The sequence below is a fragment of the Impatiens glandulifera genome, chromosome 7, assembly GCF_907164915.1.
Source record: "Impatiens glandulifera chromosome 7, dImpGla2.1, whole genome shotgun sequence".
NCBI lineage: Eukaryota > Viridiplantae > Streptophyta > Magnoliopsida > Ericales > Balsaminaceae > Impatiens > Impatiens glandulifera.
Window position 1 is genome coordinate 44,425,870 of NC_061868.1, and position 18,984 is coordinate 44,444,853.

The 18,984-nt window shown below is 27.1% G+C and overlaps 2 protein-coding genes across 2 annotated transcripts; one reads left to right on the top strand and one right to left on the bottom strand.

Annotated features, from left to right (window-relative positions):
- Positions 1-2,138: 2,138 nt before the first annotated feature.
- LOC124910024 (aspartic proteinase CDR1-like) lies at positions 2,139-3,218 on the bottom strand. The gene has a single exon (XM_047450648.1). The coding sequence runs from the start codon at positions 3,216-3,218 to the stop codon at positions 2,139-2,141; it is 1,080 nt and encodes a 359-aa protein (XP_047306604.1).
- Positions 3,219-16,015: 12,797 nt separating this feature from the next.
- Positions 16,016-17,644, top strand: LOC124910025 (aldehyde oxidase GLOX-like). Its single transcript, XM_047450649.1, has one exon. The coding sequence runs from the start codon at positions 16,016-16,018 to the stop codon at positions 17,636-17,638; it is 1,623 nt and encodes a 540-aa protein (XP_047306605.1). The 3' UTR covers positions 17,639-17,644.
- Positions 17,645-18,984: the final 1,340 nt, after the last annotated feature.

Consider the following 18,984-nt stretch of genomic DNA (forward strand, 5'->3'; position numbering starts at 1 on the left):
ACCTTATTAATATTATCTATATATTTATCAACCTTATATATTTAATTCAATCTTTTCTCATTTCTTTAATAAAATTAAAATAAAATTAATTATATATCAATAATTTATACACAATAAAATAATTCAATAATATATTTAAATAAACAAATATATTATATTAAAATTTAAGTTATAAAATATAACACAAAAATATATAATTAAATAAAAATTAAATTAAATTTCAAATATAATACAATTTAATAATTATTTATACATTTATAAAATATTATAATTTTTTATCTTAAAATTAAAAATTAAAAGAGCAAATAAAATATTTCAAATAATTTATATAAATAAGTTTAATATTTAAATTAAAGAGTCTATATATTTCAAGGGCTTATTTAAAAAATTATAATTTATTTTAGAAATGAATAGATAATACGCATAGAGGGAGTAAACATTTTGCCGCTGTGTTATGGAGAAAAAAATGGTGATGCACTTGGGCCTTGTTCGGATTGGGGTTTTTAAAAAAACCTAGAGAGATAAAAATGTAATGATTGGTGATGATTTTGAGGAGGTGATGATTATTTTTGGTAAAAGGGTATTGATATATATGAATAAAATAAAAAATAATAATTTAAAATAGAGGGTATTTTAATATTTTGGTTAATGAAATGAGTGATGTGATTGTTGAGAAATGATTGATTGAAAAATTGATTTGGGATAGGTTTTTTAAAAAACCCAAAGAGAACAAGGCCTTGGGTATGTCTTGTTTGTAGATGGCCTAATGGCTAAATTCTTTTTTTCATAATATGTGATTGAAACAATAAAAACAAATGATAAGTCTAAGTCAGATTTGTACAAGGATATTAGAAAAGGGAAGAAAACTGCTCATAGATTACCACAAATAAGTACAAGCATAAGAAGAAATAATGTTATATAGCTTAAGAATTTCAAGAATGAACATCAAATTTAATATCCTAATATTAACAATAACATACTAACTACTAGTCATTCAAATGATATACAAATAGTTAGATACATGAAATTGAGATTGAGAGTAAAAGCAGTATCTGGATGGACTATTTGAGGATGAGTTGACAGCTGAAAGAATGATAGGAAGTGGTGATGAGGCTAAAAAGACTACAATGATCAATTGAAAATAGAAGAACATGATAAATTCTTCAGTTAGAGAGATAAATTCTTCCTTTATTTTTTACTGATTTAAGGTATATTTATCTTTATACGTTACCGAGTCTAATTTTACATAAACTCTTAATTTTGACCGTCATAAACCAAACCAATAAGGTTTCAAGAATTATTTGTATGAATTGAGCTTCTGAAGTCCACCCATTTGAAGAGTTCTAACAAGATTTACCTTCAAATTTTTTTTTTTGTTTTCTTCCTACAGCCTCTCAATGAGGTCATTACGCTCTAATCATATGAAAATATGGTAACATTTTTTTTTTAAAAACGATTAAATTCATTTCAATAAAATTTCATAAATGAGAGAGTCAAAAATCAAAACTAGACAAACTCTAGTTATAATTAAAAGATGACAATCTAAAGCTGACTTGTACAAATACAAAATATAAAAAAAATAAAAAAAATCCCTATTTTGCCACCTTGTCTTATTTATTTTATATATATGTATATTTTTTTTCTTCTAATTTTACTTATTTTGATTTTATTCAAAATGTTCGTATTTTAATTAATTTCAACATTGATGGAGTTAATCTTCGAAAACTCTATCATATCAAAGTATAACATTGTTTTCAAATAAATTATTTATTTTTAATACTGTGTAATAATGAGTTCAATTTTAAATTATAAAAATGAGTGGTAAAAATCAAGTGTTTATAAAATGACTATTTTTTATTTTATTTTAAATATTTTAAATGACTTTTCATTTGATGCATGTTAGTCAAACATTTTTGTCGTGATGTTAATTTTTTATGGTTATATTATTGACGTATTTTAATATTGTAACGCAAATTATTATTTTAATAGTTTGTAATATTAATTTAAATAAATAAAAGATAGAAAATTGATCTTATTATTGGATCATATTGGAGTCCTTCAACTCTAAGTTGTTAAAATATGCCTTGAACAATCAGTTGGTTTGAAATAGACCTTTTCCCCAGGAATATTATATATAATCAAGAAGTTCGTTTGTGAGATGTTTCCAAATATGGGTAGATGACCATGTCGTCTTCGTCGTCTTCTTTTATTGCCAGACACAACATATTTCCGTTTGTAGTAAAAATGTTAATCTTCGACAAAGCTAAGTTTGCGCCATCAGCAAAATGGAAGGTGATAGTAGGAATATTGGTGTTAATTTCATAGCAAAAATCATCTGGAACATTTAATGGTCTTTTACCAATCTCTTGTATTAGTGCATCTTTCAAATTTTCTAACACGACCAATGGCAAATAGTTTAGAGTAGTGCCTGCGTCAATTAAGATGTTCCCAGGTTGTGTTATCGATTGTGTTATCATTTGAATTCTTCTATATCGACCTACGCTGATTGATTCCAATTTGAGAAAATAGTATGCATTCCTCCTAAACAACGTGGTGGACATCATTCCACGCCCAAACACGATCTCATTATTTCCGAAGCTGATCCTGCTCCTTGCATTTCGGTTTGAACCGAACTCAGGTACTAGACAATATGAAAACATTCCACCAATGGAATTTCGAATCTGACCAAAGAATGAGATAGGCGAATCTCCAAGCCCAATCATACCGCTGCTCTCCGCCTCAAATTCCCCTATATTGTTATGCCCACACCCGTGAAGTATGTTTTGGATGGAAGTGCCGCCAACTGTATAAGTTTCCTTGGCTAGTTCCCCTTTGCTGCTATCTTTGTTAGAATAAATTATACGATATTTACATTTTTCATTGGTTCGAGTACAATCACGATGGCGTCCTAATTTGAAACAATCACTTGAATAACATTTCAATACTTGATCATACGACGATGACTGATTGGAACTAAATATGGGTTGATTTTGGTCGAAACAATTCACACATGGGTGGCATTGAGTCCATGACATGTCAGAGCCGGTATCCAATTCCATCATCTGCTTGAAAGGCGGTGTGCCAATGTAAATCTCCATAAGGTAAGCTGAAGGAACCATCGTAATTGTCAATCTTATGGCAGTAGTTTCCGCCGCGTGGTTGTTTGGGAGTTTTAGAATGGATTTCAAATAAGACAAGCGGGACCTAGAGTGACTCATGGTTCTTGCCAAAACGTCAGTTCCGTTCACATATTGGTTATACGACGTTGATTTTAACGAATCTCGGTAGATGAGAGTGGTAGAAAATCTTATCGATCTTGAAATGGTTGTATTATGAGATTGTGAAATTTGGAACATAAAACAAAATAATATGATTGTTGCATGATATAATGAAATGGTTGTCATCTTAAAATGGTAGAGATGAGATATTGAATTACAAATATATCTTAAAATTTATAAACGATGCAAAATTAAGATTATGATAAAATTTGTTGTACTAAATATTACAGTAATATTTTTGTTAATTTTAAATTAGATTTTATTTTGAAATGAGTTTGTACTATTAGTAATTTTATTATTTTATATTTAAAAAGTTTTAGTCTTAAATCAAATTTTAACAATTAATTTTATAAATTTATTCTTTTATATATTTTTTAAATATATTTTTGTATAATAAATAGAAAGATAGTTTAAAATATATTTTTTTTTACTCTATTTTAAAATTTTCAAAGTTTGAAAATAGACCTTAAATAATTTTAATTATCTGATTTGTTTTTTTCAAATAAACATATTTTTTCACATACTTTAACATGATAAATATTTCAAAATAATTATTAAGTATCATATATTTCATTAAATTAAAAATATAAATTGTTGATTCAAAATTCGATCATCTTATAATAAATAAAAAAAAACATTATTTAGACATATGAATTATCTAAAGATCTAAAATAAATTTACTATTACAAATTAATTTATTTGAACTCTATTCATCCGGTGAAACAAATTAATTTATTTGAACTCTATTCGTCCGGTGAAACAAGTAGAAAGTTAATTACATCGAACTAAACTTCTCTTCGTCTGTAATTCATTTAGAAAAAAACTCAACATGTTATTTTATATATTATATTTTAATTCAATCTAATCTAAATATTTCCTAAATCCTTCAGATTTCTTCTATTATGCTTTTCAATTTTTTTTCTTTATTTTTATTTCACTATACTTATTTTACTTTTATTAATTTTTTAAATATATATTATATATAATATAAAATAGATAACTAACTAATGTAAATAAGTAGAGAAAAATTAATATATTTATCGTTTTGATTTATACCCAAAAATATATTAACTTAAAAAATATATATATTAATTCAGTATAGTTACTGTATAAATAAAATTAAAAATTAAATACAATCATCAAATAAAATATTATTTTTAAGAATTCAACATTATTAAAGACAAACCAATGTTAAAACCATTTTATTAAAATCTCAAAAGTGAGAGGATAAAGAATCAAAGCTAGACAAACCCTAAAAATGATTAAAAGATAACAATCAAACAACCTTAAAGAACCTTAAAGAACCTAATTAATAACAATCAAACATACAAAGAAATTACTAACAGAGATTATAAACATATCAAATCCTAATTATCCCAATAAGGATTTTTATTTTCATATCAACTTATTGTATCAATTGATTGTCTTCCTCTTCTCCTTGTCCTTTCTCTTACAATGAAAGGGAGGTGAACTAAAAAGGTTGATGAATACTGTCTATTCTCATTTTGATTTTTTTCTTTATATGAACCCGTTCTGATTTAATAAAAATGAATTATTTTTAGGACTTCCGGACTCTTCACATTGTTGTTCTTAACTTAAATTTCTAAATCATTGTCTTTATTTTTTTTTTCAGTTTCAGCTTTGGAATCCTCAACAATTTTGGTTTTCTCTGTATCAACCGTAGAATTCTCTTTTGTTCTTGATCAGTCTGAGTATCATTCTCTCTATTTTCATCAGCAACCACTTCAATTTGACTGTGATTCCTTAAATATCTCTTCAACATGATTAGTTTGAGGTTACACCTCCTTAATCTTATTGATTTATTCTTGTACATAATTTTTTTTATCTTTTATTTCATGTTCATTAACCACATTTTGCTCTTTGATTATAGGCACATCTGTTTCATTTACCTGCATCTTTACTTTTTGACTGTTATAAAATTTTTGATCTTCTTCTTAGCCAAATCACATTTTGGGCTTGCATGTTGGAAGATATTACAGAAATAGTATATGTCTATTCTCCACTCATAAGTGATTTTCATGAAAATATATTTCTTTTTTGTCTACTACTTTTTGACATAGTTTTTAGGATGCACCTCAATGCTAATTATTTAAATATATCTTAAAATTTATAGAGAATGGAAAATTAAGGTTAGTGTAAAATTTGTTATCTTAAATATTATATATTATAGTAATATTTTTGTTGATTCTAAATTAGATTTTAGAAATGAGTTTGTACTATTAGCAATTTTATTATTTTATATTTAAAAAGTTTTAGTCTTAAATCAAATTTTGACAATGAATTTATAAATTTATTCTTTTATTCTCTTATATATTTTTTAAATATATTTTGTAAAATAAATAGAAAGGTAGTTTAAAATATATGTTTTGTGATCTATTTTAAAATTTTCAAAGTTTGAAATTAGACCTTAAATAAATTTAATTATCTGATTTATTTTTCAAATAAACATATTTTTTCACATACTTTAACATGATATATATTTTAAAATAATTATTAAATGTCATATATTTCATTAATTTAAAAATATTAATTGTTGGATTCAAAATTGGATCCTATAACAAATGAAAAAACATTATTTTGACATATGAATTATCTAAAGATCTAAAATGAATTTATTATTACAAATTAATTTATTTGAACTCTATTAATCCGAATCTGAAAGACAGGTAAAAAAAATCAATTACATCGAACTTTTGTTTACCGCTGAAGGTGGATCCAAAGTTTACTCCTAGATGCAAATGAAACTCATCTTCATCTTTAATTATTCAGAAAAAAAAAGTCAACATTTTATTTTATATATTATATTTTAATTCAAACTAATCTAAATATTTCCTAAATCTTTGGATTTCTTCTATATGCTTTTCAAATTTTTTTCTTTATTTTCATTTCACTATATTTATTTTACTTTTATTATTTTTTTAAATATATATTATATATAATATAATATAAAATAAATAAGTAATTAATAAAAGTATGGGAAAAATTAAGTATAAAAAAATTCATACATCTACCGTTATTGATTTATATCGAAAAAATATATTAACTTAAAAAATAATATATATTAATCCAGTATGGTTACTATATAAATAAAACTAAAAATTAAATGCACTCATTATAAAATAAAATATTTTTTTTAAGAATTCAACATTAGTAAAGACAAACCCAATGTTAAAACTAATTTTTTTATTAGAAAATTGGTTAAAACTATTTTATTAAAATCTCAAAAATAAGAGGATAAAGAATCAAAGATAGACAAACTTTAACTATGATTAAAAGATGACAATCAAACAACTTTAAAGAACCTAATTAGTAACAATCAAACCTATAAAGAGTTTACAAACAAAAATTATAATTAAACTATATCAAATCATAATTATCCCAATCAGAATTTTAAATTGATTGTCTTTCTCTTCCCTTGTCCTTCCTTTTGCAATGATAGGGAGGTGAACTAAAGAGGTTGATGATTACTGTCTATTCTCATTTTGTTTTCTTTCTTTATTTGAACACGTTTTGATTTGATAAAAATGAATTGTTTTCAGGACTTCTGAGCTCTTCACATTATTGTTCTAAACTTGAATTTCTAGATCATTGTTTTTATTTCTTTCAGTTTCAGATTTGAAATCCTCAGCAATTTTGAATTTTTCTGTATCAACCGTAGAATTCTCTTCTTGCTCTTGATCAGTTTGAGTATCGTTTTCTCTATTTTCATCAGCAACCACTTCAACTTGATTTGATTGCGATTCCTTAACTATCTCTTCAACATGATTATTTCGAGGTTATACCTCCTTAATCTTATTGATTTCTTCTTGTAAATAATTTTCTTTATCTTTTGTTTCATGTTTATTAGCCACATTTTGCTCTTTGATTATAAACACCTCTGTTTCATTTATAAATTTTCCTGATCTTCTTCCTTATCCAAATCACATTTTGGCTTGCATGTTGGAAGGTATTGCAGAAATAGTATATGTCTGGCCTCCACTCATAAGTGATTTTCATGATAAAAATTTCTTTTTCTGTCTATTAATTGTTTCTTTTTGATAATGTTTATAGGATGCACCACAATTTTAATTCAATAAATATATCTTAAATTTTATAATGATAGAAAATTAAGGTTATGGTAAAATTTGTTGTTCTAAAGATTATAGTAATATTTTTTTTTTTTTTGTTAATTTTAAACTAAATTTTTGTAAATTAAATTAAATTAATAATAATATAATATTTTTAAATAATATCATATATTAGATCCAAAAATAAATTTTTTAAAAACTATTATTAATAAAATAAAGTGCTACAAATAAAATAAATATTGTTTTGATAAATACATTGAAATTTAAATTATTTTTAATCTATTATTAAAAATATTATTTTATTACAGTAATATTTTTGTTAATTTTAAATTAGATTTTACTTTAAAATGACTTTGTACTATTATTAATTTTATATTTAAAAAGTTTTAGTCTTAAATCAAATTTTACCAGTTAATTTTATAATTTTTTTCTTTTATTCTTTTTTTAAATATATTTTTTATAATAAATAAAAAGATAGTTTAAAATATATTTTTTGTGCTCTGTTTTGAAATTTTTCAAAGTTTGAAGTTACACCTTAAATAATTTTAAATATCTGATTTGTTTTTTCAAATAAACATTTCTTCCACATATATTTCATTAAATTAAATGTCATATATTTCATTAAATTAAAAATATAAATTGTTCGATCATCATATAATAAATGAAAAAATAATTATTTAGACATATGAATTATCTAAAGATTTAAAATGAATTACAAATTAATTTATTTAGTCTTCCTCCTCAATTCATTTAGAAAAGAGTCAACATTTTATTTTATATATTATATTTTAATTCAAACAAATCTAAAATATTTCCTAAATCCTTCGGATTTCTTCTATTATACTTTTCAATTTATTTTTTTCTTTAATTTTATTTCTCTATATGTATTTTAGTTTTATTATTTTTTTAAATACATATTATATATAAAATAAAATTGATAACTAACTAATAAAAGTAAAAGTATGAGAAAATTCGGTTGGAAAATCGTTCTTGATTTCGATACGATATCGGTATATACCGTTTATACAAAAAAATTAATTTAATATGACTACTATTTATATAGACATTTGTTAAGAATTCAACATTCTTATAGACAAGCCAATGTTTAAATTATATATATATTTTTTTAAATAGTTAAAACAATTTTATTAAAATCTCAAAAATTGAAAAGTCAAAAATTAAATCTAAACAAACACTATCTATGATTAAAAGATAACAATCAAACGATCATAAATAACCTGATTAGTAGCAATTAAACATACAAACACATATTAGAAACAAAGATTATAAACTGTATCAAATTCTAATTATTCCAATCAGAATTTTTATTTTCATACTAACTTGTTGTATCAACTGGTCGTCGTCTTCTTACCATTGTCTTTCCTCTTCCCCTTCCTCTTGCAATGAAACAGGATGAACTGAAGAGGTTGATAAATACTGTCTATTCTTATTTTGATTTATTTCTTTATATAAACCCATTCTGATTTGATACAAAATTATTTTTCAGAACTTTCGGGCTCTTCACCTTATTGTTCTCAACTTAAATTTTTTTATCATTGTCTTCATTTTTTTTAGCTACAGTTTTAGAATCCTCGACAACTTTGGATTTCTCTGTATCAACCTTGGATTTATTTTCTTCTTTTTAATTAGTCTGGGTATATCTCTCTCTGTTTTCATCAGCAACCACTTCAACTTGATTTGATTGTGATTCATTAACTATCTCTTCAACATGATTAGGTTGAGATTTCACTTCCTTCTTCGTACTGATTTCTTCTTATACATGATTTTCTTTATATTTTGTTTCATATTCATTAACCACATTTTCTTCTTTGATTATAGGCACATTTGTTTCATTTTCCTGCATCTTAACTTTCTCATCTTTATAAACTTCTTGATCTTCTTCCTTAGCCAAATCACATTTTTGGTTTGTATGTTGAAATGTATTGCAGAAAGAGCATATGTTTGGCCTCCACTCATAAGTGATTTCCATGACAGAAAATTTTCCTTTTCTATTTACTATTGTTGTACTTTTCGGTAGTGTGCTTTTAGGATGCACCTCAATGCTAATTCTAGCAAATGATAAGTGCTCTTCAGCGGCGCTTACAAATGCACAAGAAACCATAGACTAGCGACACTTAATGAACGACGCGCGCAAGACAATAACGGGTCACTCGTGACAATCGTGTCGTACCGCATGTGTTTATCGTGTTGCCCGTGCCGATCGTGTGATCATGACGCTTGTACCGATCGCGCTTACTTTGATTAATAGTGATTATGGCGCCAATTTAATGACTTATAGCGTATGACAATATTGTGTCGATCGTGTCTTTATGTCTGTGTCTATCGTGCCATCGTGGCGATCGTATCGTGTCGCTTGTGCCTATCGTGTCGATCGTGTCGTGTCGTCTATGCCGATCACGCTCCCTTTCAAATCTCTATATTTGTTAAAACTAAATTTAGTTACACAAACTTAGAGTTAACATGAATAAACATAATTTACGTCTCGTCAAATAATTAAGTGTATTTATAGGCTATATGCTTAATCATGTGGTCACATTTTTTTATATCTAACTGTTTTAACATGTGAAGTTAAATAAATAAATTTTTATTTTAATAATGTATAACATGACTTATTACATGAAGCACAACCGAAGTACAAGGTTCCTGATAAAAAAAAAAAAGTTGCAGATATGGTGTTTGATTTATTTTTAGTTGAATTGTTTTTTTTTGTATAAGTTAATATTTTTTTAGGTATCAAAGGTATATTATCAATACTGTACCAAAATTAAGGTATATCGAAAACAAGGTATACCAAAATTAAGATAATGTAAAGATATGAATTTTATCTATGCCGAAACTTTAAGTAATGTATAAGGTATGAATAAAAATTAAGGTATACCGTACCGACTCACCCCAAATATATATTTATTTATTTTTTATAATAATTGGTTTGGTTGTAGAATTGTAAAATAAAAAATGAATTAATTATTTAGCCCACATCAACTACTCATAGAAAATGTGAAAATATAAGAAATAAAATGTATGAAATTTAAAATCTTTATTATTTGATTTATTTAAAATTTATTAAATATCTTTTCTTTTAAAAAAATATTATTTCAAAAATATAGGAATATAGTAATAAATAATAAATCTAATCTAATTATATGTATATATATTAATATTATTTTAATATTATAATACAATATATTTTAATGCAATATAATTATATAAATATTTAAATATTCAAAAAATATATTTATATATATTAATTGTAATAACTCCTATCGCAATGTAGTTTATTGACTAATAAAATTGACAAGATATTCATGTCTGCCAAATTTTATTTACTAGAATTATTTTGAATAATAATGCAACAAGATAGTCATTGCAAAATATTATCGAAAAAAAAACAAATAAATAGTTGATGATCGCTTAAAATGTTTTCAAATAAAAGAAGAAGAAAAACGCAAGTTAATCCTAATATTTTTTGTGTAAAAGATTAAGTTATAAAATTAATATTATTAGTTATTATAAAAATAATATTTTTTATAATGTTAAAATACTCAACTATAAAGATAAAAAAAAACTAATATCATGAAAATGTTGTGATTAGACATTAAATGATTTTTGAGAGTCATTTACAACATTTACAATATAAAAGTTAATGGATCTTATTTCATTTTTTTTGAATTATGTTGTCTTTTTATCCCATGGATGAAATAGTTGTATCTAGGAAGTCAAATCAGACCAACATTTCAAGACCAGTGAAACTGTTGTATCCCAGAATTTGAGTCTGACGAACATTCGAGATCGATGAAACTGTTGTATATAGGAAGTTAAATTAGACAAACATTTCACTTCTTTCTCTGTATAGTTCTTAAAGGTTTACGTAATTTTTCTGATTATAAACCTTATTTTGTAAGAACCTTGTATTATCCATTATAAACGATATTATAGTGGATGATTTAAGCGGCCTAAGGGTCCCGTGGTTTTTTACTCTTGTTAAAGGGTTTTCCATGATAAAGCTTGTGTCTCTTTTCTTTTTTCATTGTCTGCTTGGTTGAATGAAGATTGCTAGCTAATAAACAGGGCACTAAAACTAAAAAGGAATCGGTTCCGCATTAGGTTTTTTTATCAACGGTTCATACGCTTAAATTATATTTCCTAATTTAAAAAATAAAAAATTGGTGGCGACTCTCTTATCTTGAGTTTGTATTTAATCGAAAAAAATTAAAAAATACCTATGACAACTTACCTTTAAAATATCAATCTCACTTAGATTCAACAGAAAAGTTAATTAAGGATTAACTATAAAGATTAAAGTTTTCATGTTTTATTTTCTAATTTAATTAGGTAAACAATTGTTTCCTCTCACAATAAAAATATAAAAGCAAAGATATAAAAAAATGTAAGATTCTAGTTATCAATCTGAGTGGTTTCAATCGTGTACAACTTTATTTTCGGTTCTTCATTCAACTTTATAGACATCATCCCTCCTAAGAGAGTGATCTTCTCATCATCTTTTACTTTATGCTAGAGAAATATAAATCAAGAGGTTCTCTAACATAGCTTGCCTCGATAACTAAACATTTATTTTTCTAATAATAGTATCCGGGTCGAGTTTAACATAAAAATTTCTCGTCTTCCACCACAGGAGCCACAAGAGTAGGGTAAGACATGAGACTCAGACCAACTTTAGTGTACGAACCGCTTTAAATACAGGGCCTTTGAATGTAAAATTATTTAAAATGTTTTAAAGTCATCCTCGAAAAAAGGGGGTAACGAGAAAAAAAATGGATATATCATATATGATCACTAATCTTTTAGAAATAAGAGGAGCGTATTAGGAGTGTCGAATTCAAATAAAAAATCGGACGGATAACTTCAAATTCGAAAATTAAGCATCTTAGGCTATAAATTAAGATCTAGGATCATTGTATTTGTAAGGATGAACTCCCTAAGCACTTTAGAACTGAAATGAGAGCTTGAGAAAGCCTGAAAAAAAATCGTCATTGATGGTCGGAGGTGTTCTTAGAGCTTTTCTTGATTTTAGTAGAAACAATCTGTAACACGGATATTTGGGTTTTTCGATTTCTTTTGTACTTTTAACTTTTATGAGTTGCCACATAATTAATTGTTCACTCGAAAACTAGGAAAGATAGTAGAGATTCTGATTTTTGCGATAGGGATCCTGTGTAGTTAAGAAAGAGAACACTTTGGATGGACCCGGCATAGCTGGATCCTCAATTCGTCCAGATGGTAAAATTGCTGCAACAGCTGGGTAGGACCATAGGTTGGTAACACATCTTCTTCCTTGAATTCTGCAATTTTCTATAAAAACTACTTCTTAAAGCAATAAGCACTTTCCATACACAGTTTCCAAACTGTCCATTTAATCCAATTTTCTTAAAAGTTGAAAAAGATTTGATCATGTTATTTAAATCAATGCATAAAGTTATTAATGGTAGGTAAGCTTGCAGGCCATTGATCATATTTCCATTACAAGTTATGATTTATTTCTATCTTTCCAATTCACAGATTGAGGATATATATACATTTATCACAATGGAAATAACCTAGTTTCAAGTTTCCTTTGAGATTCATCAGATTGTTTAAACTCGAGCCATAAGGTCTTGATGTTATCCCATATATATAAATGAAATTTCCATTCCATTATTTGGAGTTTTATTTAGTTTTGATCCCATGTATGAAATTAAATTAACTATTTTGTATTTTGGTTTATATATAATAACACCTTAAACTATTTGATCCCGACAATAGAAAGATACATATCGAGATACTTAGAACATATTAAGTTAGTCGTATGTTGGTTTTGAAAATAAAACATATTAAGTGGGAAGAGTTGGTCTTGACTTTGTGGCAGGTTAATAAAATAAAAACATAAAAAAAAAAAAATTGTTTTACTATTTATGGAGGAATATGTGATTGTGTTTTGTCATTTTAAAACAACTAATTGAGTTAGAATAATTGAGTTAGGAGGATATGTGGTTATCAAATATTTAAATTAAGTCTAGTTTTTTGAAATAATTGATTTCCTTGCCAATTTGTAGTTTTGTATCCATTGGTTAAAATAAAGGTCACGTGTCAAACTAAAGGGCAAAAACAGTCCTACTAACATATTTAGGTACTTAATTAATAAATTATTTGGCTATTTTGAAATTTGTTATTTTTATCATGATTATTATTATTTTTTTAAATTAATAGTATTATTTTTTCTTTCGGTTTTGTATAAGATTTTTTTTTGGATCTTGTATCAGATTATATAGTAATTTATTGGATTATGAATTAGATTATTGTCTATTTTTGGTTATTGATAAGTTTTTCCGGATTATGATTTACATGGAAAAAAAAATGCATATCAAAACTGCTCTTTATCACAAATTGGACATTATCATTTTAAAATAAAATACAATTTTATTTTTATTTCTAATTTTATGATCATGGTTTAATATATTGAGTAAGCTAAATCATTCTCAATGCTAAATGGTAATTGAACCTGAATAAAATACATATTTAATTTCATCATTAAATTTTAACTTATATTATTATATACCTTTGTTGGAAAAAAGTGTTTTTCAACTCATAAAACATTATTGTATTATTTTAATTATTATTTTTTTATTTTTTATAAAAATAATTATTATTATGTGACCAGGAATATGAACACAAACTTATCAGATGTCCAAACAAATGAAGAAAAAATAAATATATATTGATTGATCCTCTAATTTAAAAAAAAAAAAAAAATTAGTATTCATTCCCTCATTTTGTTCATAATTTTTCTCTGATTTTCTTAAGATTCAATCTAATTTTTTTCAAACTCGCTCCAATTTCTTGAATCCTCCTTAATTATATGATAAATAAAGGTACAATGATATAAAGTGTAAACATGAATAACACCTACAAATATACAATGGTTGATAAAGTGTAAAATTGAAAAAACACGTACAATGGTTGAATTACGTAACGTAACGTAACGATCTATTAGTTGCATGATTTTAAAAAAAAAAATCACAATGAACATTGGCCAAAGAAGAACAACAATTGTGATTAATGTGAATGGATGCCTTAAATAAACATAACTTCTCATTATCATCTTCTTTTCATAAGGATTGAGACCTAATCCAAATTAAATTAGGCCATAATGATGTGAAGTGAAAGTTGGTTGGTTGCTCTATCAAAGTGGTCCTTGATCTCCTTGATAATATTCGACTTTTTCTCTGTTTGATTATTCTTTGATTTAATTATATGATATTTTTAGGAAACTAATAAAATGTATGATGATAAAGAAGCCTTACAATTTTGAAATTGTATCCAAAGTTGGATGGTTGGTGAGACTCTCCTTCAAACAAATTGATTATTGCACAAGTGTATTTATTTCCAATATTTAAGTTTAAATTACAAAACTTATGAATCACAATTCATTTTAAACCTTTTATAAGTTATTTCTTAATAAATCAATTCCATGAATACTAATAAATCTTGAATGTGATATTTCAAATTATTGTTTTGAAATTTTATAATAATATCATCTCAAATATTTTTTATTTATATCAATTTATTAAAAAGATTAAAGATGTTAGCTTCAGTTCTTATTACGCATTAATTTAAAGTTGATGGCATAATTGTGGCGTATCAATCTTGCTAATTTCCTTAAAAAAATTAAAAAGAAGTTTATAATAATTATTTTCATTAACAGATAATTAAAATAAAATGGAGGAGCAAGCAAAATTAAGTTAGATGTGATTTATTTATAAGTATTTATTTTTAGAATATTATAACCATTCAGTAGAGGTTATGTTTTTTTCTTCTTTAAATTATAAAAATATTAAATAATTACCTAAACATGAAATGTATCAAGAAGTTACTTATAATAAAAACATGCAATATTGATCACTTAAAACAATTTTTTTTGTAAGTACTAAATAATATTATTTAATGGTTTCATAAAGTATATATACTTGAGATATTGTGATTGTGATGATATTCACCAAGAAAGCTATAATATCATGATCACTCTTGATGTTGAATGCAATTATTTAGTGAAATTAAACGAGTAATTTAATTAAAAACGTATTAAATAGTTACTATACAAGGAAGGAGCAAAAAGATTAATTATTTGATTCATTTTTCTACTTTAAGAATAAATATATTATACCTGTGATGGGTTGCTAGCTAAATGTAATTAATTATATGCATGCATGCATGCCTATTAAGGAAACTATATATATAAACAATCAATACTAGCTAATATATCACCTCATTTAATTAAAATTAAATGATTTATATCCTTATATTAATGAAAAAATATAAATTGATTTTAATTAAATAATATTGTTGAGAATTTAAATACGCGTTTATGAGTTTATATATATATATGGTAGAGCCTAGAGGAGTACAGATAATTTTACTAATTGTGAATGAAGTTATCATCTTAAGTTTTAATTTACTATATTTGTAAATTAGTTATATTGTTACCATTTTCGCCCCTGCCCAATTACTCATTAGCTGTAAATATTCACGGGTTATAAAATATAGTATTTATTTATTCTCAAACCGCACTCTCGTGAATAAGTAGATTTGTAACACCTTTGTTTTTTTATTCTTCAATTTATCATAATTTTATTAATGAAGTTCAATTTATGGATCATCTTTTTCGTCGCCGTCCTCGCTGGGATTATCGAATCCGTGGACGGCGGCGGATGGGGGCGGTGGGATTTACTCCAGTCTAGCGTCGGCATAACCGCAATGCACATGCAGCTACTTCCAAATGACCGAATCGTAATACTTGACCGGACCGATTTTGGCAAGTCGAATATTTCCCTTCCAAATGGAAATTGCCGCCGTGATTGGAAAGACAAGGCGTTGAAAGTGGACTGCACAGCTCATTCCGTCGAGTACGACGTCGTAACGAACTCCGTCAGACCGTTATATGTCATGACGGATGTCTGGTGTTCATCCGGTTCTTTGATGTCGGACGGTCGTTTGGTGCAGACCGGGGGTTTCAACGATGGTGATCACGCCGTGAGAACAATCAGACCGTGTCTGAACTGCGACTGGACGGAAACCTCGACGGAGCTCATTAACAGAAGATGGTATTCCACCAATCATATTCTTCCAGATGGCAGACAGATCATCATCGGCGGCAGACGCCAGTTTAATTACGAGTTTTACCCGAAAACACCCTCCAGTTCTTCAGCTTACAATTTGCCCTTCTTGGTCCAAACCAATGACCCGAAGGAAGAAAACAATCTATACCCGTTTGTGTTTCTTAACGTGGACGGTAATCTATTCATTTTCGCAAACAATCGGGCCATCCTGTTTGATTACACTAAACGGGTTGTGGTAAAGAATTACCCGCAAATCCCGGGTGGGGACCCGCGGTGTTACCCGAGTACAGGATCCGCAGTTCTACTTCCGATCAAGAACTCGGCTCAAGCCGAAGTTTTAATATGCGGGGGGGCTAGACGCGGGTCATATACAAGCGCCATAAAAGGGCAATTTGGCGTCGCATTGAACACATGTGCCAGGATCCGAATAACCGATCCAAATCCAATGTGGGTCATGGAAACAATGCCGCTTGCAAGGCTAATGGGTGATATGGTGTTACTACCGAACGCTGACGTTTTGATAATTAACGGTGCATCAAAAGGGTCAGCGGGTTGGGAATTCGGTAGGAGTCCGGTTCTCAACCCGGTTACGTACCGCCCGGATAATCCATACGGGTCGAGATTCGAGATCCAAAACCCGAGTGTCATACCAAGAATGTATCATTCAACCGCAATTTTACTACGTGATAGTCGGGTTGTAGTTGGGGGTAGTAATCCCCATGAGAAATATAATTTCACTTCAACTTTATTCCCCACGGAATTAAGCCTAGAAGCTTTTAGTCCGTCTTATCTAGACCCGCAGTTTGCATCCACCCGCCCAACTATAATTTCGCCCGTTAACCAAATCAAACTCCGACACGGGCAATCGATCTCCATTCGGTTCAAAGTAACCGGACCCATATTCGATGCTTTGGTTTCGGTGACTATGGTAGCGCCATCATTCAACACACATTCATTCTCTATGAATCAACGGTTGCTAGTGCTAAAAAATATCGGGAAAGTTATACACAATGGGGCATCGATGTATTTGTTGACGGTATCGGCTCCGGATTCAAGTAAACTTGCCCCGCCCGGATACTATCTATTGTTTGTGGTTCATAAAAGTGTACCAAGTGAGGGTATTTGGGTCCATATAGAGTGATACCCTTTTATCTATAGTATATGTATGTGTAGAGTATTTGAACAATGGAGTAATGAATTAATTATATTTATTAATATAGCATATTTTTCTTATTTATTAAAATGATTAGATTTTAATTAAGAAATATGGTGTTTTGTGCTTTATTGGTTATGATTATTTGAATTAGTAATTATTATTATTATTTTAATTAAAATCCTTGAGGCAAGCTTGAATATGTATATTTTTGACATAAAAGATCTTATATTAATTCATCTATGTTTAGAGCAAGATAATTAAAACTGAAAATTTACATTGAAATCTTAAAAACATACTTATATAACATTATTATTATTTATATATAATTAAGTATTATATCTATCATTTAAACGAATTGTACATCCTACTTGTTCATGACAATTGAACTTAATATATTTAAAGAAACATTCTATAAATATATTTGAAAGGCATAACACAAGTGTGAAAAGAGTCTTAAAAGAGCAAGACAAAACATATACATGGTTTCATTCCTCTTAATTACATGAGTTTGTAAGATTAATTATTTATGAACAAGTCTATTCTTCGCGTTCTCAGCTTCATCGGCAGCTTCGACTTGCATCTTCGAAGCTATAAGATCCGCTTCGGTCGCTTCTTGCTCATTTCTAGCACTCATCTTCTTTGCCTAGAGTAGTCACAAATATTATAAATATGTCTTAATTAAAATTTGGACAATTAATTATACTTACAATACCGACTAAAGTGGCCTTGAAATATCGAAACTTTTCTTGTACCGAAACTCCAAAAGAAATACAGTGTCTCTTCAACGGAGATACTTGCACCGCCTCCGCCTCGTCATTGCTGGAGTTTGTTGCTGGTATGGAAGATGATCGGAGCTCCTCATCCATCTCTTTCTCTTTGATCAATTTAATTCAAGTAATCAATTGATTTTATTCATTATAAACATAAGCTATATGTGTTTTTCTACTGTATATTTTCAGTAGAACGTGTTTACAAGGATAAATGCCACGTTTACTTAGTACGTGGCAGCTTTACGGGAAGAGGGCATTTGATTATTCATTGACCACCGCTTCATGGGCCACCGCATCATCAAGCCCAACTTTCTGTGGGACATCCAACATCATCTCAACTCAAATAGGCAATACATAATATAATACATAATATAATGTGGGATTTTTTTATAAAATAAATAAATAAAACTAATCAAATTATCAAATTAAAATACTATTCGAATTTAAATTTTTTAAATAATTCAAACAAAATTAAACATTATTTCACTCACCTCCTACCTATTATATCACTTAAATCATTAATCAAAATATTAAAATATCTTCTATTTTAAATAATTATTT

Bases quoted from the DNA above. Each gene is read 5' to 3' on its own strand.
- LOC124910024 (XM_047450648.1), bottom strand. From the start codon at position 3,218: ATGAGTCACTCTAGGTCCCGCTTGTCTTATTTGAAATCCATTCTAAAA.
- LOC124910025 (XM_047450649.1), top strand. From the start codon at position 16,016: ATGAAGTTCAATTTATGGATCATCTTTTTCGTCGCCGTCCTCGCTGGG.